Below are 22,353 nucleotides of genomic sequence, written 5' to 3'. Positions count from 1 at the left end.
CGGTTGTTTCCCCTGTGACGCAAAGAGATTCAATCTCCGCTTCCAACAAAGCCCAAAGGGAAACACAAGAGCACGGAAGAAGCAAAGGTTTCAAAATCTGCTTACTGTAGGAGTAGCTGCTAACTTCAGACATTGCTGGTGAACTGGAGACCTTCAGGTGGCCCTTGACTCTGAGCCCCACCTCCATCTTCTTCATTTTGGCAGACATTTTGGTTTTACCTTCTCTGGACGCTTTCAGAGAGAAGCTCATAGCTTTGCCCAGGTGCTTCTTGTCCTCTTTGCCGAGGAAGGCCTCGTGGGGCGACAGGTACCGGCTGCTGAAGCACCCTCCGTTTCTCTGCCTTGCCCCAGAGCGGTCTGCAAACTTAAAAGGCGATTTCAATTTGCTGTGCCTGGAGAGAGACAGCGCTTTGTCCAGCTTGCTCACCAGTTGCTCCTGGTCGGAGGCCAGCTTCTTCTTCTTCATCTTTAGCTGCAAAAGGAAGACAAGGATGGGGCACGGGTGACCACACGGCAGATACCACTGGCCCTTCCTTGAACGTCTGCCTACGATGGCCATTTCAGTGTGCTGGATTTCAATCTCTTGCATCCAATGTCCAGTCAAGAGTGTCAACCAAGGCTTCGTAGCCATCTCCCAAGGAAACATTCCCCAAGTTAGTGCTTTGTAGGTAAGAACGTGCACCTTGAATTGGGACTGGAAAATGAACGGAAGCCAATGGAGCTCCTTAAACAGGGGAAGCTGATGAGGAAACACAACCTACAAACTATCTAAAGACCCACCAAGAAAATCCAACCAATGCTCCGTTCGGCAAAGGACAAGAGGGATCCTCTCACCTCTGCAGGAGTCCATCGTATAGCATGCAAGCTGTGGACAAGTCTACATAGGGACCACCCAACGCAGCATCGTTGCCCAAACATGAATCAAGGGATCCTCTCACGTCTGCAGGAGTTTACTTTATACCATGCAGTTGTAGAGACGTGTACATAGGGACCACCAAACACAGCTATGCACAGGCACGAATCAAGGAACATGAAAGGCACTGCAGACTGCTTCAACCAGAGAAGTCAGCCATAGCAGAGCACCTGATGAACCAACCTGGACACAGCATATTATTTGAGAACACAGAAGTGCTGGACCACTCTCACAACCACCATGTCAGACTACACAGAGAAGCCATTGAAATCCACAAGCATGTGGACAATTTCAACAGAAAGGTGGAAACCATGAAAATGAACAAAATCCAGTATTAAAAAACTGTAAAATTACAACAGCAAAACAACAGAGAGGAAGCAATCAGATTCCCCTAGGCACTAACAAGTCACACCAAACAACTGCCAGGCCATCAAATGCTAATCAAGGTGGTCAGCTGAAGCACTGACACTTAGCTCCAGCAGACTAGAGTTCTTTGTCCCACCCTAGTCATTCCACAGATATATAAACCCAATTTTCCTAGTTCCAAAAGACCTCACTACCTCCAAGGATGCTTGCCATAGATGCAGATGAAACGTCAGGAGAGAATGCCTCTAGAATAATAATAATAATAATAATAATAATAAGGAAACAAACAAGAACATCTAATCACCTCTCAACAAAAGTTTGCTCGAGGCACTGTCAGGCCACTATATGCTAATCAAGGTGGTCAGTTGAAACATTCACACCTAGCTCCAGCAGACAAGAGTCCTTTGTCCCACCCTGGACATTCCATAGATATATAAACCCCATTTTCCTAATTCCAGCAGACCTCACTACCTCTGGGGATGCTTGCCATAGATGTAGGCGAAACATCAGGAGAGAATGCCTCTAGAATAATAATAATAATAATACTTTATTTATACCCCGCCACCATCTCCCCAAGGGACTCGGAGCGGCTTACATGAAGCCAAGCCCAACAACACATCAATAAAAACAAAAAGCAATAAACAAAAACAATAAATACTATACAATTAATTGAAATCACATATAAATAATAACCAATAAACAGTAACATGGCCATATAGCCCGAAAAAAACTACAACAACCCAGTGTACTTTGTACCCAAACTAGCAAATCGGGTGCCTTCTTTCCCTCCTCTTTTAGCTATCCATCCCAGGAAGGTTTGCTAGACTTCCAGAAATTGCAACCTTCGAAGCCTTCACTATTTGTTAATGCATACATTTGCTAACCTGTATTGTATGTTTTGTGTTGATTTGCTGATCTCTTTGGTGTGGGAGGGGCTACAAACATGTGATTGCACTGAGCATATTCAGACTCAAGACTCCCATTTTGGAAACAGTATGTTTTTGGACTTCGATGGAAACAGTATGCTTTTGCTAGCTGTGGAGAATCTTGGCTTTCCCAAAAGGTTATAAATGCCATTTTCCAAAATCAGGTACTGGAATAAAATACATATGTTCTGGTACAGCTGTACCAGGAGCTCCAATTTAATTTGCTTTGTATTAAATGTTTGCTTGCAGTCCAAGGTTTCAGGGACTCTGCAGATAGGTGGCTTCCTTTGGTTGCAGTCATAGGGCAAGTCACCTGTCCATCATCGTTTAGTTTTGGTCCCGCCCCTTGCTCAGGGCAATTGGGAAGGGAAGGGAGCCATTTTTAGTTAGTCTTAGCAAGGAAAGCTAATGTACAGGATGTGTGCAAGCTTCCCCTATACAAAAGCTTCAACCCTTAAGATTTTCCGGGGGAGAACAGTCTTAAAAGCAAACTAGAGAACTCCAGGGAAGCCTCCCCAAAGCTTTGAGGACTTTCCAGGGGAAAACAGTCTTAAGAGTCTCCAAAGATTTCCAGGAAAACAGCCCTAAAGACCAAAGAACTCCAGCTACTGCCTTGCTGGTAGGTCCACTCGGCGTTCGAGATGCAGTTCAACCTGGCAGCGGAGCCCACATCAGTAAGGGTTAGATTACAGTCAGCCTGGGAGAAGTCAAAAAGGGGATTTTCCTTTAAAGAAGAAGTTATTGAAGACGGTTGCCTGTCCTTCGTGGGCAAGATTAGGTTGATAGAGACGTAATAGCCCACTTCATAAAGAAAACCACAAGGGATGAAATACTAAAACAAAACAAAAAAAACCCAATATTCCACAAAGGGAAAAAAGTCGCAATAATGAAAGAAATACCATCGGCAGCCTTAACAAAAAGAAAGAAATATCTGTTTTTAACAGAAGAATTGCAAAGAAGAAAAATAAGATATAGATGGGAGAAAAATGAAGGCATCATGGCAACATATAAGGGTGAACGATATTGGCTAACCTCGGAAGAGAAGGCCACAGATTTTTATGAGAAAATGCTAAAAGACAAGGAAGAATTGAAAACACCAGAGCTAGGAAACCCTAACAAGCGCACCAGAACTAACTCTCCGAACCTACCAGACAACCAGGAAAGACCCAAAGACCAAGCCCAATCGAATCGTGGGCAAGATTAGGAAGTCACCAGTTGCCTAAAAGCTTGGAATTTTTTGTTTAACTTTACTGAAGACAAGAGAAGTTTCTGTTTGATTCTTCATTAATAAAAGACTTTGTTATACTTCACAAGCCATCTAAAGACTATTTGTGGTGGAAAACCTCTGAGAACTTCTCCTTGGGCCCCCTGGCTTCCCGCTGGGCAAAAGTTGCACGTCCCGTTCTAAAGACAATTCTTTACAGGCCCAGCACGAAACAGAACAACATACATATACATACATAAAATCAGGTTTGTACCAACCTCATTGGAGAAGTTGGCAAGCACATCTTGCTCATCCCAGCTGCGATTTCTGCCCTTCATCCTCCCGGTCCTGCTCTCCATCTCCTCGTCGTCGTCAAGGAGGATGCCTCTGTGCCTTTTCCTGGTGCCTTCACCAGTCTCGGAGTCTTCTGAGAGGAGTAAGGACTTGCTGAGTCTGGAAGCCAGATGAAAAAGTGATCTGATTGGTTGGTTAGTTATATAGCAACAACAACAACATTTTATTATGATCCAAAGACCCTTAGAATCATAGAATCATAGAGTTGGAAGAGACCTCATGGGCCATCCAATCCAACCCCCTGCCAAGAAGCAGGAAGAGATTGCATTCAAAGCACCCTTGATAGATGGCCATCTAGCCTCTGTTTAAAAACCTCCAAAGAAGGAGCCTCCACCACACTCCGAGGCAGAGAGTTCCACTGCTGAACGGCTCTCACAGTCAAGAAGTTCTTCCTCGTGTTCAGATGGAATCTCCTTTCTTGTAGTTTGAAAACATTGTTTCGTGTCCTAGTCTCCAGGGAAGCAGAAAACAAGCTTGCTCCCTCCTCCCTGTGGCTTCCTCTCACATATTTATACATGGCCATCATATCTCCTCTCAGCCTTCTTTCTTCAGGCTAAACATGTCCAGCTCCTTAAGCCGCTCCTCATAGGGCTTGTTCTCCAGACCCTTGATCATTTGAGTTGCCCTCCTCTGGATACATTCCAGCTTGTCAATATCTCTCTTGAAAATGGGATTTTGGCCTGCATCAATAGGAGCATAGTGTCTAGGTCCAGGGAAGACATGCTCCCCATGCTCTATTCCGCTTTGGTTAGACCACACCTGGAATATTGTGTCCAATTCTGGGCACCACAATTCAAGAGAGATATTGACAAGCTGGGTCTGGAGAACAAGCACTATGAGGAGCGGCTTAAGGAGCTGGGCATGATTAGCCTGAAGAAGAGAAGGCTGAGAAGAGATATGATGAGAGCCATGTATAAATATGTGAGAGGAAGCCACAGGGAGGAGGAAGCAAGCTTGTTTTCTGCTTCCCTTGAGACTAGGACGCAATGGAACAATGGCTTCAAACTACAAGAGAGGAGATTCCATCTGAACACGAGGAAGAACTTCCTGACTGTGAGAGCTGTTCAGCAGTGGAACTCTCTGCCCCGGAGTGTGGTGGAGGTTCCTTCTTTGGAAGCTTTTAAACAGAGACTGGATGGCCATCTGTCAGGGGTGATTTGAATGCAATATTCCTGCTTCTTGGCAGAATGGGGGTGGACTGGATGGCCCATGAGGTCTCTTCCAACTCTTTGATTCTATGATTCTAAATGTGTGGTGTTTTGAAGTCAGAGGGTTATTCCTGTTCTGGAGTGCAACACCTGTTTTATCTGCTACTCTTTCACCAATGCCTCCCCGCCTTATTCATTCAATGTCCATGCCATGGCAGCTGCCCCACTCCAAACGGCATGACCCTCAACACAAATCAGCACTCAAGCTGCCATGTACTTCATCATGTCCACGAATCAGGGCACTATGCCAAAAGACAGAGAGAGCGCATGCGTGTGCTTGTGTGCGAGTGCATGCACATAACACCCTGCGGCCCCTTTTGCCCCCCGCAGCCCTGCTCTTACTTTCCGCTCCTGCAGCCGCTCTTCCCTCTCTCCGTCGGGGGCGAGAGAGCACTAGGTCCATGCTTCCTCTTCCTGGGCCTTCCTGGGCCTCGTCTTGCCAAGCTTCTACTTTTCTCGTCATGCTTTTCCCTTTAAAAACAACAACCATACGCTTGACTGTTAACCAAAAGCAACTAGAACAGTGTTTCTCAACCTGGGGGTCGGGACCCCTGTGGGGGTCGCGAGGGGGTGTCAGAGGGGTCGCCAAAGACCATCAGATAACTTAGTATTTCCTGTTGGTCATGGGGGTTCTGTGTGGAAAGTTTGGTCCAATTCTATCGTTGGTGGGGTTGAGAATACTATTTCATTGTGGGTGAACTATAAATCCCAACAACTACAACTCCCAAATGGCAGGGTCTATTTTCTCCAAACTCTACCAGTGTTCACATTTGGGCATGTTGAGTATTTGTGCCAAGTTTGATCCAGATCCATCAGTGCTTGAGTCCACAGTGTTCTCTGGGTGTAGGTGAACTACAACTCCAAAAACTCAAGGTCAATGTCCACCAGACCTTCCCAGTATTTTCTCTTGGTCATGGGAATTCTGTGTGCCATGTTTGATTCAATTCCATCATTGATGGAGTTCAGAAGGCTCTTTGATTTAAGGTGAACTATAAATCCCAGCAACTCCAGCATTACCAAATGACAAAATCAATCACCCCCAACCCCACCAGTATTCAAATTTTGGGCGTACCGGGTATTTGTGCCAAATTTGGTCCAGGGACTGAAAATACATCCTGCATATCAGATATTTACATAACAGTATTCATAACAGTAGAAAAATTACAGTTATGAAGTAACAACCAAAATAACGTTATGGTTGGGGGTCACCACAACATGAGGACCTGTACTAAGGGGTCGTGGCATTAGGAAGGTTGAGAACCACTGAACTAGAACATAATTGTGCAAAAACAAAAAAAGGGAAGGAAAAGTAATGCTGGGAAAGGGACCAAAGTAATTGTATAAAAGGAATTAGAAGAAACCAAAACTAACTCAAAGAGCGTCAACAAAACACTAAACTGACTACGAAGATCCACCCAGAGGAAAAGTGTTCTTCCCAGACGTCAAGGGAACCTCTGACCACAGAGGGAAACTGATGAGGAAACACAACATACAAACTATCTCCAGACCCACCAAGAAAATCCAACCAATGCTCCGTTCAGCAAAGGACAAGAGCAGTGGTTCTCAACCCGGGGTCCCCAGATGTTTTTAGCCTACAACTCCCAGAAATCCCAGCCAATTTACCAGCTGTTAGGATTTCTGGGAGTTGAAGGCCAAAAACATCTGCGGACCCCAGGTTGAGAACCACTGGACAAGAGGGATCCTCTCACTTCTGCAGGAGTCTACTGTGTACCATGCAGCTGTGGACAAGTCTCCATAGGGACCCCCAAACTGAGCATCCCCCAAACACGAATCAAGGAACATGAAAGGCACTGCAGACTCCTTCAACCAGAGAAGTCAACCAAAGCAGAGCACTTGATGAACCAGCCTGGCCACAGCATATTATTTGAGAACACAGAAATGCTGGACCACTCTCACAACCACCATGTCAGACTACACAGAGAAGCCATTGAAATACACAAGAATGTGGACAATTTCAACAGAAAGGAAGAGACCATGACAATGAACAAAATCTGGCTATCAATATTAAAAAACTCTAAAATCAAGACAGCAAAACAACAGAGAGGAAACAATCAGGCACATCTAATCACCTCTCAACAAAAGATTCCCTCAGGCACTAACAAGCCACACCAAACAACTGCCAGGTCATCAAATGCTAATCAAGGTGGTCAGCTGAAGCATTGACACTTAGCTCCAGCAGACAAGAGTCCTTTGTCCCACCCTGGTCATTCCACAGATATATAAACCCATTTCTCCTACTTCCAACAGACCTCACGACCTCTGAGGATGCTTGCCATAGATGCAGGCGAAACGTCAGGAGAGAATGCCTCTAGACCATGGCCATATAGCCCGAAAAAACCTACAACAACCCAGTGATTCCGGCCATGAAAGCCTTCGACAATAAATAAATGTAATAATAATAATAATAATAATAATAATAATAATAATACAGTAAAATAATAAATGTAATAATGATAGAGTAAAATAATGTAAATAATAATAAAGTAAAATAAATGTAATAAAAGCAACAATAAATACAGTAAAATAATAAATGTACTAATAATAAATAGAATAAAATAATAAATAATCTTGACTCGAGTATAAGCCAAGGTGACTTTTTCAGCCTAAAAAAGGACTGAAAAACTAGGCTTATACTTGGGTATATACCGTACTTACTCGGAGTCTCTCCGTCGCTGCAGCTTGACCAGTTCCCTCTGTTTTTCCTTGTATCTTCTCTGCAGCTCAGCCAGCCTCATCCTGTAGTCCAACTCCATTGCGTCCATGTTCTCAACAGATGACTTGATGGAGTACATCTGAGAGGAAAACATTTAGAAAACAGCAAGAATTTAGAAAGGAGTGAAGTGGGGTGGTGTTCCCAGTTACAGTCCAGCACAGGCCCTATCCAATAGTCCATAATTAAATTTGTATGATTCACAATTCAGCCACTAGCAGGAATGAAACATAGCATACCTAACCTGCGGTAGATACAAAAGTTCTCATTTTGATTCAGGGCTTGGTTTACAGGGACAGTATGGCCTTACAGGTGGGAGAGCAGGTCATATACAGCAGTGTTTCTCAACCTGGGGGTTGGGACCCCTGTGGGGGTCGCGAGGGGGTGTCAGAGGGGTCGCCAAAGACCACCAGATAACATAGTATTTTGAGTTGGTCATGGGGGTTCTGTGTGGAAAGTTTGGTCCAATTGTATTGTTGGTGGGGTTGAGAATAGTATTTCATTGTGGGTGAACTATAAATCCCAACAACTACAACTCCCAAGCGGCAAGGTCTATTTTCTCCAAACTCTACCAGTGTTCACATTGGGGCATATTGAGTATTTTTGCCAAGTTTGATCCAGATTCATCATTGCTTGAGTCTACAGTGTTCTCTGGATGTAGGTGAACTACAATTCCAAAAACTCAAGGTCAATGTCCACCAGACCTTCCCAGTATTTTCTGTTCGTCATGGGAATTCTGTGTGCCATGTTTGATTCAATTCCATCATTGGTGGAGTTCAGAAGGCTCTTTGATTTAAGGTGAACTATAAATCCCAGCAACTCCAGGATTACCAAATGACAAAATCAATCACCCCCAACCCCACTAGTATTCAAATTTTGGGCGTACCGGGTATTTGTGCCAAATTTGGTCCAGGGACTGAAAATATATCCTGCATATCAGATATTTACATTACAATTCACAACAGGAGCAAAATGACAGTTGTGAAGTAGCAACGAAAATAACGTTATGGTTGGGGGTCACTACAACATTAAGGGGTCACGGCATTAGGAAGGTTGAGAACCACTGATATACAGAATCTTGAACAATGCTGGAGCAACTCTGCAAATACTTTCAGTATTTATGTTTCTCAAAAGAAACTAGACAAATCCATCAAGTATTGATTCCCAAGCTAAATCCCACTTCTCAATAATGTATATCTATATACCGTATATACTTGAATATAACCTGAGTTTTTCAGCCCTTTTTTAAGGCTGAAAAAGCCCCCCCCCCCCCCCCCGGCTTATACTCGAGACAAGGTTATTTATTGTTGTACTCTGTTGTTGTTGTTATTATTACTTTTATTATTTTACTCTATTATTACATTTATTTTTTATTTTATTATTGTTGTTGTTATATTTATTATTTTACTGACACAAAAAGACAGCAAATGAGATCTCTATGCTGGATTTCGTATCACAAAATCACAAGTCAAACACTTCCCAAGAGTCTAGGACTGTGTAATGTATTTTCGAATGATGTGCGCAGATCCAAGTAAGGTGACAGATCGTGATATTACTATATTTATTATTATTATTATTATTACATTTATTATTCTACTTTATTATTATATTTTATTCTATTATTGTTATTATGATATTTATTATTTTACTCTACTATTATTACATTTATTATTTTACTCCATTTATTATTATATTTGTTATTTTATTCTATTATTGTTATTATATTTATTATTTTATTCTATTTACTATTATTACATTTATTATTTTACTCTATTTATTATTATATTTGTTATTTTACTCTATTATTACATTATTTTATGTTTATTATTATTATTCAAACATGATTTACTCTATTATTGTTATTATTACATTTATTATTTTACTCTATTTATTATTTGTTATTTTACTCTATTATTATTATGATAATTATTATTTTACTCTATTTACTATTATTACATTTATTATTTCACTCTATTATTATATTTGTTATTTTACTCTATTATTATTGTAATTATTACATTTATTATTTTACTCTATTATTATTACATTATTTTATGTTTATTATTATTACACAAACATTATTTACTCTATTATTGTTGTTATTATATTTATTATTTTACTCTATTTACTATTATTACATTTATTATTTTACTCTATTTATTATTATATCTGTTATTTTACTCTATTGTTGTTATTATGATATTTATTATTTTACTCTATTTACTATTATTACATTTATTATTTTACTCTATTTATTTTATTTGTTATTTTACTGTATTGTTATTATATTTATTATTTTACTCTATTTACTATTTTACATTTATTATTTTACTCTATTTATTTTATTTGTTATTTTACTTTATTGTTATTATATTTATTATTTTACTCTATTTACTATTATTACATTTATTATTTCACTCTATTTATTATTATATTTGTTATTTTACTCTATTATTATTGTAATTATTACATTTATTATTTTACTCTATTATTATTACATTATTTTATGTTTATTATTATTACACAAACATGATTTACTCTATTATTGTTGTTATTATATTTATTATTTTACTCTATTTACTATTATTACATTTATTATTTTACTCTATTTATTATTATATGTTATTTTACTCTATTGTTGTTATTATGATATTTATTATTTTACTCTATTTACTATTATTACATTTATTATTTTACTCTATTTATTATTATATCTGTTATTTTACTCTATTGTTGTTATTATGATATTTATTATTTTACTCTATTTACTATTATTACATTTATTATTTTACTCTATTTATTTTATTTGTTATTTTACTTTATTGTTATTATATTTATTATTTTACTCTATTTACTATTATTACATTTATTATTTCACTCTATTTATTATTTTATTTGTTATTTTACTTATTATTATTACATTATTATGTTTATTAGTATTATTATTAAACAAACATGATTTACTCTATTATTATTATTATTATTACATTTATTATTTTACTCTATTTATTATTACATGTATTATTTTACTCTATTATTCCTGTTATTATTACATTTTATTATGTTACACTATTACTTTTTATTACATATATTATTTTAACCTCTTCATTATTATTGGAAGGATATGTAAGCACATTTACACTAAAGATTAGAATAATTGTTTAACCAGAGATAGTCTTATATTAAATTATATTTTTATGTAAACATTCAAAAATACTTAACCTACGGATGCCTCAATTAATGTAATTGTATTGGTCTCTATTTTTATTTTGAAGTTTACCAACAACTGCTGCATTTCCCACCCTCAGCTTATATTCGCATCAATACATTTTCCCATTTTTTTGGTGGTAAAATTAGGTGCTTAAATTCGGGTCGGCTTATGCTCGAGTATATATGGTATATTATCCTTCAAGTCATCTGTCAACTTATGACAACCAGTTGACTTTTATAGAGATTTCTAAGGGTTGTTGGGATTTTTTTGCAAGTTCTTCTTGTGAAAGATATCTACAGCACCTGGTCTTCATTGACCATCTACCATCCAAGGACGAAGCAGGACCAAGATCTGATGACTTTCAGTGTTGAAACTCTGCATGAATGCTGCAGCATCTCTTCCCATGAACCTCCTTGCCTGACTATGAAGAGCAAAGCTGGCAGAAAAGAACTACTCACAGCTTCATCTTTCTTTTGCATCCAGCTGTACTTTTTGTTGGGATCCAATTCTCGAGGAAGACGGATGTTCTTCAGGCCGTCCACAAAGGGCGTGGAGAGGACTTCCATCAGCATTTGGGTGCTGGCAGCTAACAGACTCTCCAAGGTTGGGCGAATGGGGAAGTTCTCCATCCCTGCGTCAAAGAGAGGGCAGGCTTCCATTATTCCAAGACAGACAGAGGATAGGTATTCCACAGGCAGATGCGCAGGTGTCGACGGTGGCCGGGAGGGCCTTTGCACAACTATTTATTTATTACTAGCTGTGCCCTGCCACACGTTGCTGTGGCCTATAGTAAAACTTATCACTTTTGATTTTGGTTAAGTTTCACTGCGTTTTTTTTTTAGTTTTGTTGTTTTTCCGTTTTGTGAGTGTGTTGTTGTGTTGTTTTTCATTTTGAGTAGATATGTTTGTACCTTGTGGGTTGTGTTATGGGCATGGGAATTTTGGTTAAGTTTCGTTGGGGGGTTGTGGAGTTTTGCTGTTTTGCCGTTTTGTGAGTGTGTTGTTGTGTTGTTTTTCATTTTGAGTAGATATGCTTGTACCTTGTGGGTTGTGTTATGGGCATGGTAATTTTGGTTAAGTTTCGTTGGGGGGTTGTGGAGTTTTGCTGTTTTGCCGTTTTGTGAGTGTGTTGTTGTGTTGTTTTTCATTTTGAGTAGATATGTTTGTACCTTGTGGGTTGTGTTATGGGCATGGGAATTTTGGTTAAGTTTCGTTGGGGGGTTGTGGAGTTTTGCTGTTTTGCCGTTTTGTGAGTGTGTTGTTGTGTTGTTTTTCATTTTGAGTAGATATGTTTGTACCTTGTGGGTTGTGTTATGGGCACGGGAATTTTGGTTAAGTTTCGTTGGGGGGTTGTGGAGTTTTGCTGTTTTGCCGTTTTGTGAGTGTGTTGTTGTGTTGTTTTTCATTTTGAGTAGATATGCTTGTACCTTGTGGGTTGTGTTATGGGCATGGTAATTTTGGTTAAGTTTCGTTGGGGGGTTGTGGAGTTTTGCTGTTTTGCCGTTTTGTGAGTGTGTTGTTGTGTTGTTTTTCATTTTGAGTAGATATGTTTGTACCTTGTGGGTTGTGTTATGGGCATGGGAATTTTGGTTAAGTTTCGTTGGGGGGTTGTGGAGTTTTGCTGTTTTGCCGTTTTGTGAGTGTGTTGTTGTGTTGTTTTTCATTTTGAGTAGATATGTTTGTACCTTGTGGGTTGTGTTATGGGCACGGGAATTTTGGTTAAGTTTCGTTGGGGGGTTGTGGAGTTTTGCTGTTTTGCCGTTTTGTGAGTGTGTTGTTGTGTTGTTTTTCATTTTGAGTAGATATGTTTGTACCTTGTGGGTTGTGTTATGGGCACGGGAATTTTGGTTAAGTTTCGTTGGGGGGTTGTGGAGTTTTGCTGTTTTGCCGTTTTGTGAGTGTGTTGTTGTGTTGTTTTTCATTTTGAGTAGATATGTTTGTACCTTGTGGGTTGTGTTATGGGCATGGGAATTTTGGTTAAGTTTCGTTGGGGGGTTGTGGAGTTTTGCTGTTTTGTGAGTGTGTTGTTGTGTTGTTTTTCATTTTGAGTAGATATGTTTGTACCTTGTGGGTTGTGTTATGGGCATGGGAATTTTGGTTAAGTTTCGTTGGGGGGTTGTGGAGTTTTGCTGTTTTTCCGTTTTGTGAGTGTGTTGTTGTGTTGTTTTTCATTTTGAGTAGATATGTTTGTACCTTGTGGGTTGTGTTATGGGCATGGGAATTTTGGTTAAGTTTCATTGGGGGGTTGTGGAGTTTTGCTGTCCCGTTGAACCAACCTAACAGATTTATATATATAGATTATTATTATTATTTCATTTACTTATACCCCGCCCTTCTCACCCCGGGGGGGGGGGGGGGACTCAGGGCGGCTTACAGAGGAGGCACAATTAGATGCCTAAATCAATTGACAGCAATACAAAGTACAAAAAAGCAATTCAACAGTTAAATTAAAACATCAATGCATAATAAAATATCAAAACAATCTCATGCTCGGGTTCAGAGTCCATATATCCATTCCATTCCATTTGTCCTTGTCTATCGTCAGATCCTTAATTTAGTTGCCAGTGTGTCCAAAGGCTTGGTCCCAAACCCAGGTCTTCAGTTTTTTCCTGAATGCCAGAAAGGAAGTCGCCGATCTAATCTCCCCGGGGAGTGAGTTCCACAGGTGGGGGGCCACCACTGAGAAGGCCCTGCTCCTCGTCCCCGCCAACCTCACTTGTGAGAGTGGCGGGGTCGAGAGCAGGGCCTCCCCAGAAGATCTTAAACTTCGAGATGGGACGTAGAGGGAGATCCGTTCGGGCAAATACACTGGGCCGGAACCGTATAGGGTTTTGTAGGTCAAAACCAGGACTTTGAATTGTGCTCGGAATTGGATCGGCAGCCAGTGGAGCTGATGCAGCAGGGGGGTGGTATGCTCCCTGTACGCCGCTCCGGTGAGCAATCTGGCTGCTTCTCGCAGGACTAGTTGAAGTTTCCGAGCAGTCTTCAAAGGCAACCCCACGTAGAGTGCGTTGCAGTAATCCAACCGGGATGTGACAAGAGCGTGGACCACCGTGGCCAAAACTAAAACTCATGTGCCAATGGCGACCTTACCTCGTGAAGTCTGACTTGACCATGGTGGTCCTTAGTTACCTCTAGACTGGATTACTGCATTTGTGGACCCTTTAGTAAATAAAGTTACCTTTATATAAAAACAATTATCAACATGAAGCTTTCCTAGTGACCAGACAAAGCCTTAGCAGCTCAAAACAAGGCACGCTCAACCTCCCCTTGCTCAACCTCACCTTGCATCTCCTGCCTCCTCTTCTCCAGCTCGATCTCCGCGATTTCGCTCAGCAAGGTGATTCCCTGCAGGAAGGTGTGCTCTGGCGACAGAGAGGAGGACACTTCCAGGTTGACCACGGCTTCCTGTGTGATGCCATCGCTTGGCAGTAAGGAGCAGGCCTGGGGCAACTCAGCCGCCGCCGCCAAGACGTTCATGCCAGCGAGAGGGTCGTCCGGTTTGATGTCCAGGTGTGGGACTTGGCAGGAGGCATCCTCATCCTCGTAGCAGGGCTCCCCCAACATTGGCTCCTCCTCTTCCTGAAATGTGCTGGAGAATTCCCTCCTTGTCCGGGGAGAGCTGATGTGAGGCATGTCTGTGACCGCGCAAGCGCCTTCAGGCTGAGGGATGAGGTCCACTTCAGGTAGTTCGTTCTCCCCGTGCAACAAGGCTCCATTGTAGTCCATGTGGACTGGGCAAGATTCAACGTCAGGGGTGGCTTCCACTTGGGACTCCAACTCCATTACTTGATAAGCAGGCTGGCACTCCTGGAGAGCTTCTTCTTCTTCTTCCTCTTCCTCCTCGTCATGCTCTTCCTCGCACTGCAGGGCTTTGGCATGATGCAACAGAAGGGTGCAATTGCTCACTTCCTGGACCGGAAGGGCAACCGGGTCGGCCATGCTCAAGGCCTCCATCTCTGGCTCACAGAGACCCTCTTCCTGGTTCTCATCCAGCTCCACCTCTGTTTTCACCCGCTCTTCCAAAGGCTCCAACTCCTCTTCCTCCACCGTCTGGATGGGCTTAACGATTTTGGACGGGGAGAGATGGATGGGTTTGACCTCGGGAGAAAGGGCCAAGTGTTCAGGGTCTCCTGTGGGCAGCGGGACATCCGGAGCCAGGCCTTCGGCATCTGAGGCAGCAGTTGGTTGAAGGAGGTATGGGTAATGTCTCCTGAAGGATGCTGGGAGCGACTGGAATGGGTATCCCGATGGAATTTCTACAACAACAACAACAACAACAAAAGCTGGTAAGATGGAGAGGGGGTGGCCAAGTGTCGCACCTCAGAGTAGAACCACCTTGCTTAGGACACCAAAGAACACACCAGCAGCTCAAATCAAATCAGTTATTTCGGTCATTGACCAGCACAGGAAATAGTCACATTTTCATACAAACTTGGCATGTTTGGTACATTAAAAATATTAATGTAACTACTGAAGCACAATTTGGGTGAGGGAGCGGAAGGGGAAACCGGGTAAAAACATACAATGCCCAGACACATCACCAAATTGTAGATTCAGGGAAGAAGATGACTGGACACACCAGCAGCTGTCTTTGAAGTTTTATTTAAAATAAAAGATAAAAAGTTCAAAAAGCAAAAGTGTATTTCAGAAGATCACTCCAAGGTAGCACAGGCAAACAAGATCCACGAAGACACAAGCAAGGCAAAGTCCCTTAAGTACAAGACAAAGTCCTAAAACATGAACATGAGAAGCTAAGAGATAAATCCCAAAGTCGCTTGGTTAAAGCGTGAAGTTGCTCTGACACTAAGGCACATGCAAACAGTCTGTTTAATACTCTTGGGCCAACATGAAGGCGTTTGTACAGGAGTTGATTATAAATTGTATGATTTTAACGGTATTTGTGCTTAGATTGGCTGCAGTAATGCTGGAGCGGCCTAAGTCAGAGGAGTCCTCCATGTGCATTGCCATGGAGAATGATGCAGAAGAGAGGGAAGTGGGAGGAGCTTAGAGGGGAGAGTTTGAAAAAACAACAGTTAAGAATCAGTTAGGGTTTAGGTTTAGAGGAGTGAGCAGTCAGGAGTTAGGTTCAGAAGAGTGAGGAGTTAGGAGTTGGGAGAGAAGGAAAGGAAAGGTGGCGAAGTGACTTGTGAAGCAAAGCTTTGAGGCTTTGAAAAGCTGGGTTTGGCTATTGGAAGTTTCTCAGGCTAGTGCAGCCAAATGGTGAAACATAGCTGGTATTCTTTTAGTCTAAGGAGAGGCTAAAGAATAGTTTACTTAGTATTTTATCTGGGGAGGATCAAATAAGAGAAACATCCCTGTATGGAAACTTTGTCTGAAACAAGTGCTCTACGTCAGAAAGATACTGTGTTACTTGAAAGAATGAACTGTTAAAGTTACAAGTATTATTCCAAGTGCAACAAGGAAAAGTTACGTCTTGCAACCACACGCTGTGTACTTAATAAAATTGTTAACTTTTATTTGAAGATATATTGAAGACATGGTGGCAGAAACGTAGGGAAAAGCAACCAAATAAATCTACATTCTTCTCTCCAGTCATGCTACAGTATATACAGTGTAATTACTACTAAGTTATTACTTTCTTAATAAAGGAGGAGGTGCAATTGAACAGCCTCCCTTCTAACTTGATGGTAAATTTGGTTCCTAATCAGCAACCTCCATTGCAAATCGGCCAGTTCTTTTTAAAATTGGGAACTGGGGTAAAATCTCCTGAATATGGTTCCTTTCAAATTCGTGGCAACAATAAATCATCCCTCCGCTCCCTTGCTTCTTTTCAGCGTTCCTATGACCTTGGGCCTCTCTCTCTCACTTCCTGGCGATCCTGACACTCCTTCACATTTTTAATTCCAAGCGATCAGCTCTATCTAAACCACTGGCCCCATCAAGGTCAAATCCCTTGTTAACTGGCTGGGAATTATCCTTCCTTTCTGCATCAGGCACCTAGCTCTCACTTTCAGTAGTTTCACTTTCCCCAGCGTCAACCCTTGCTGTTTAAAACAGTGGATGTGGCTCTTAATGAGACATGCCGCATTATCACGGGGTGTCTGCGCCCTACACCACTGGAGAAATTACACTGTCTAGCCGGTATCGTACCACCTGACATCCACCGGGAAGTAGCAGCCAATAGTGAAAGGACCAAGGCAGAGACATCTCCAGCTCATCCCCTGTTTGGGTATCAGCCAGCACGTCAACTACTTAAATCCAGACACAGTTTTCTAAGATCTACAGAGACACTAGCTGGAACGCCTCAGCAATCGAGAGTCCAAAAGTGGCAGGCTCAAACCCAGAACCTCAACCAATGGCTGATACCAAATGTGAGACTCCCTCCTGGGCACACAGAAGACTGGGCGACTTGGTAGGCGCTGAACAGACTGCGCTCTGGCACCACGAGATGCAGAGCCAACCTTTGGAAATGGGGCTACAAAGTGGAATCCCCGACATGCGAGTGCAGAGAAGAGCAAACCACTGACCACCTGCTGCAATGCACCCTGAGCCCTGCCACATGCACAAGGGAGGACCTTCTTGCAGCCACACCAGAGGCACTCCAAGTGACCAGATACTGGTCAAAGGACATTTAATCAACTACCAAACTCACACATTTTGTATTTTGTCTGTTTGTTTGCTTTGTTCTGTTAGAAATGTAATATAACTGACTGGCTGCCCTAACACGAGAAATAAAACCCTTGCTGTGGGAACTTCTGCCCCCCTGGTCTTCCTCATCTTGGAGGACCATCATTCTTGGACTCTTCCTCATCTAACACAGGCACATCTTTGCTTTGCATCTTACTCTGAATCTGAATCTCATCATCCCCATCAGAATCACTGACACCATCACTCTGTGATTCCAGATGAGTCACAAAACCAGGAGGAGTTCCCCTGTGACCCCAGAAAATATCCCAAAATTAGACCCAAATTGTTTCCCCAAACACAACAGACAAGAAACTAGCGTTGGAAACAGAAAATAGCACTCATTTAAAAAAACCATAGGCATTAAGCATTATTTATTAATCAACTAACTGAATAGAAATGAGTGAATTTGCATATGAGCTGGAAAATCAGTTCAAGAGAAAAGCACGTAGTGTTCGTTCGCTACTTCGCGGATCACTGAACACATTTATTTATTAATTTATTTACAGCTTTTATATTCCGCTCTTCTCACCCCGCAGGGGACTCAGGGCGGATCACAATACATATTTATTTACAGTATTTGAGATTTTGGGGTTTTTCAGATTTCAGAATTCCAGATACAAGAGGCTCAACTCGTAGTGCCTAAAGGTTGTCCAGCAACACTTACATTCCCACAGATCAGACAGAGTACTGCTGGGAGTATTTGTTCTTGCGAATGGGAGTGACACACGCAGAGATTTGCACCCCTAATACAGAACAGCAGAACCACCAAAACAGAAGAGCCCTCATACCCCCGCGTTACACAAACACCCACAGACACTGTGTGGTGCTTAAGCTTCCAATCGGATGCAGGAGCATCGCTGCTTTTGGTGGAAGGAAGGGTGTGAGGCAGGAGAGAAAGCAGGAAGGAAGCAGGAAAGACAAAGGAAACACAGGGAAGGAAGGGGAGAAAGCACAAGGGTGCTCCACGGCTGGAGCGCTTGCTCTCTTACCTGGGAACAGAGCCTGATACTGACTGGAGGCCTCCTTCTCCAGGTCCAGTTCTTTCTTTTCCACGCTCTCGGGCCCTTCTTCTTCTTCTTCTTCTTCTTCTTTTGTGGGCATGGTGGGGGCCGGGGGCGGAGAAGCAGGGGGCGGGCTAGAAGGGTGGGAGATGGGAGTAGCGGGGTAGGAATAGGCTGGTTGCGTAGGCGGCTCTTCCATCTTTTGGATAACCTCAGCTTTGAGCACAGACACGGGCGAGGCCCTGGGAGACAGGAGAGGTGGACTCACGGCCTTGCTGTAGGACGCAGACGTGCTGGGGGACAGGGCGGGGGGCTTCCGGTGCAAGAGGCCGGCGTTGGAAGGGGCCAGCCCGGCCTTGGCGCTCTCCAGGTTTCGCTTGGACATCTTCTCTTCCATCTCCACCCGCTGCTCGCTAGCTTTTAGCCTCTCCTGTTGAGATAAGAGAGGCAATCTATCAACAGCAGTGGTTCTCAACCTTTCTAATGTCGCGACCCCTTAATACAGTTTATTTATTTATTTATATCGTGTACTTCTACCCCACCCTTCTCAATTGTGTATGATTTGGCTTTATCTTTTTTTTGGTACTCATATGTTGTATGTGTTTTAGTGTGTTGTTATTGTGTTTTGGTTTTATTTTACTGTAATATGTAATTTTACTGTTTTGTATTGATTATTTTGTTATTGCCTTTGTTTTATTGATGTGCTGTGGGCTTGGCCTCATGTAAGCCGCACCGAGTCCCTTGGGGAGATGGTAGCGGGGTACAAATAAAGTTTTATTATTATTATTATCTCTCCGATGGGGACTCAGGGCGGCTTACATGAGGCCAAGCCCAACAGCAAGTATAAGTCAAGGGGAGATTTCTCAGCCTAAAAAAGGGGCTAAAAAATTAGGCTTATACTCGAGTATATCTTATATATATAAAAATGCTCTGCGCATAATGAGTACCTTAAAAACAAAAGAACCAATGAACAAAATCACACCAAATTTGGCAACAAAACGTCTCACTACACAAGGAGTGACCATCACTCAAAAAATTATGATTTTGTCATTTGGGAGTTGTAGTTGCTGGGATTTATCGTTCACCTATAATAAAAGAGCATTCTGAACTCTACCAATGATGGAATTGAACCAAACTGGGCACACAGAACTCCCATGACCAACAGAAAATACTGAAAGAGTTTGGTGGCCATTGACCTTGGATTTTGGAATTGATTTCGGAAAATCACAAATCAAACACTTCCCAAGTGTTTAGGACTGTGTGATAATAATAATAATAATAATAATAATAATAATAATAATAATAATCTTTGTAAATAAAAATGTAATGTTTGTTTGTGGGATTAACAGAACTCAAAAACCACTAGACGAATTGATACCAAATTTGGACACAAGACACCTAACAACCCAATGTATGTCCTTTACTCAAAACAATTGATTTTGTCATTTGGGAGTTGTAGTTGCTGGGAATCATAGTTCACCTACAATCAAAGAGCATTCTGAACCCCACCAATGATGGACTTGAACCAAACTTGGCACACAGTTCTCCCATGACCAACAGAAAATACTGGAAGGGTATGGGTATGGTGGGCAGTATCCTTTGGTTTTGGAGTTGTAGTACACCTACATCCAGAGATCACTTTGGACTCAAGCAATGATGGATCTGGACCAAACTTGACAGGAATACTCAATATGCCCAAAACACAGATGGGGGTTGGGGGAAATAGACCTTGACATTTGGGATTTGTTGCTACTAGGATGTATAGTTCACCTACAATCAAAGATCATTCCACACCCCACCAACAATGGAATTGGGCCAAACATCCCACACAGAACCCCCATGACCAACAGAAAATTCCATGTTTTATGGTGGTCTCAAGACCCCTGGTGACCCCCCCCCCCCCGGGTCTTGACTTCCGAGGTTGAGAAATGCTACCTTAAGGCCATCCAGTCCAACTCCCTTCACTAGGGCAAGAAAGCATAATCAAAGCCCTCCTGACAAAGGGCCATCCAGCCACTCACACACACACATATATACGTATACGACAAATGCAGTATCAAAGATTTGAAAAGGACCCCTAAAGAAGGACAATTATACGTTGCATGTTCCAGAGTAGGCAAACCAGACAATCTCCACATCAACACTGACAAAGAAACAGAAAGAAATACTGTTTACCCACAAGCATCACTCATGACATATATTAGAAACCAACACTTTCTCATTACTTTATTACTGCTTAGCCGGTATTGCACCACCTGACACCCGCCGGGAAGTTGCAGCCAATAGTGAAAGGACCAAGGCAGAGACATCTCCAGCTCATCCCTTGTTTGGGTATCAGCCAGCACGTCAACGACTTAAATCAAGAAATAGTTTTCTTAGATCTACAGAGGCACTTGCTGGAACACCTCAGCAAGCGAGAGTTCAAAAGTGGCAGGCTCAAACCCAGCACCTCAATCCGTGGGTGATACCAGATGAGAGACTCCTCCCTGGGCACACAGAAGACTGGGTGACTTGGAAGGCGCTGAACAGACTGCGCTCTGGCACCACGAGATGCAGAGCCAACCTCAAGAAATGGGGCCACAAAGTGGAATCCTCGACATGTGAGTGTGGAGAGGAGCAAACCACTGACCACCTGCTGCAATGCAACCTGAGCCCTGCCACATACACGATGGAGGACCTTCTTGCGGCAACACCAGAGACACTCCAAGTAGCCAGATACTGGTCAAAGGACATTTAATCAACTACCAAGCTTGCAAACTTTGTGGGTTTTTTAATCTGTTTGTTTGTTTTGTTTTGTTAGAAATGTAATACAATGTTCTAGTTGCGGATGACACGATAAATAAATAAATATTACTTTATTTTCCAGATCACCATACTGGGCCACAGCAACGCGTGGCAGGGGACCGCTAGTACAGTATATATCTTGTGTGTGTGTGTGTGTGTGTGTGTGTGTGTTTGCAATAGACTGTTTCATTTTTACTCTGGACTATTGTGGGATCCTATGGTCATAGGTGGCTTCAGGTCTGTGGTGCAACACCGACACCTTCCAGATTCAAGACTCTGAACTGATCTATGGTAATTTCAGAATGAATGTGCACATGAATCTTGAGTTTTCTGATTTCCCTGAGTTAGTTGGGGAAATGCTACATGATGCAATAACAGATGGGCTCGTGGAAGCCTTTGGAACCTACCACCAGCTGTGCGCTCCTGTGTAGCTCCATGGCATGGGCCGCCTGCTGCTGGAGGATGTACAGCTCGTGCTGACGGATCAGTTGCTGGTGAGACAAGAGCTGGAGCTGGTGAGCGTGTTGGAGAGAGTTCCTTGTAGGGGGGTACACAGCAGGCCAGAGAGGGGGAGCGCGATCCATCAGCTCCGCTGGAATTAATTACGAGGCAACAGACAGCGAGTCAGAACAATATGCTTACACTAAATAACATGCTCAGAGTGCACCAAGCCCTGGGTGTAGTACACCTTTGGTGCATTATATTTGCAAAAACCAATGAGGGGATGCAGTAAACATTCAGATACTTTTGGGTCATAATAATATGTATATAAACTAACATGATTAAAAACCTATTTTGACTGTTTCACTGCTATGTTGTGCTTTGCTTGAGTTGTGTATACAGTGGGTCCTTAGTATCTGATGAGGGTTTGACTCCAAGATCACACAACCACCCCAGATGGAAGCTGAAATCCCATAAAAAACCATGGTGGAGTACAGGTGTGAGCAAACTTCGGTCCTCCGGGTGTTTTGGACCTCAACTTCCACAATTCCTAACAGCTGGTT

At 42.2% G+C, this 22,353-nt stretch overlaps 1 protein-coding gene across 3 annotated transcripts in view; it reads right to left on the bottom strand.

The window, feature by feature from the left end:
* LOC137095093 (trinucleotide repeat-containing gene 18 protein-like) overlaps positions 1–22,353 on the bottom strand; it is a 206,164-nt gene that overhangs the window by 75,695 nt on the left and 108,116 nt on the right. For all 3 annotated transcript variants that reach the window (XM_067461331.1, XM_067461332.1, XM_067461330.1), the window contains exons 8-15: positions 21,757–21,941; positions 18,554–18,995; positions 14,198–15,172; positions 11,372–11,544; positions 7,648–7,784; positions 5,314–5,442; positions 3,688–3,862; positions 106–472 (exon numbers count right to left, since the gene is read on the bottom strand). In XM_067461331.1, the coding sequence (XP_067317432.1) occupies positions 106–472; positions 3,688–3,862; positions 5,314–5,442; positions 7,648–7,784; positions 11,372–11,544; positions 14,198–15,172; positions 18,554–18,995; positions 21,757–21,941 (2,583 nt within the window). The remainder of the gene's footprint in view (positions 1–105; positions 473–3,687; positions 3,863–5,313; positions 5,443–7,647; positions 7,785–11,371; positions 11,545–14,197; positions 15,173–18,553; positions 18,996–21,756; positions 21,942–22,353) is intronic.

The sequence above is a fragment of the Anolis sagrei genome, chromosome Y, assembly GCF_037176765.1.
Source record: "Anolis sagrei isolate rAnoSag1 chromosome Y, rAnoSag1.mat, whole genome shotgun sequence".
Taxonomy (NCBI): Eukaryota; Metazoa; Chordata; class Lepidosauria; order Squamata; family Dactyloidae; genus Anolis; species Anolis sagrei.
The sequence above is the reverse complement of the archived record's forward strand: the minus strand, read 5'-3'. Positions and strand labels throughout refer to the sequence as shown.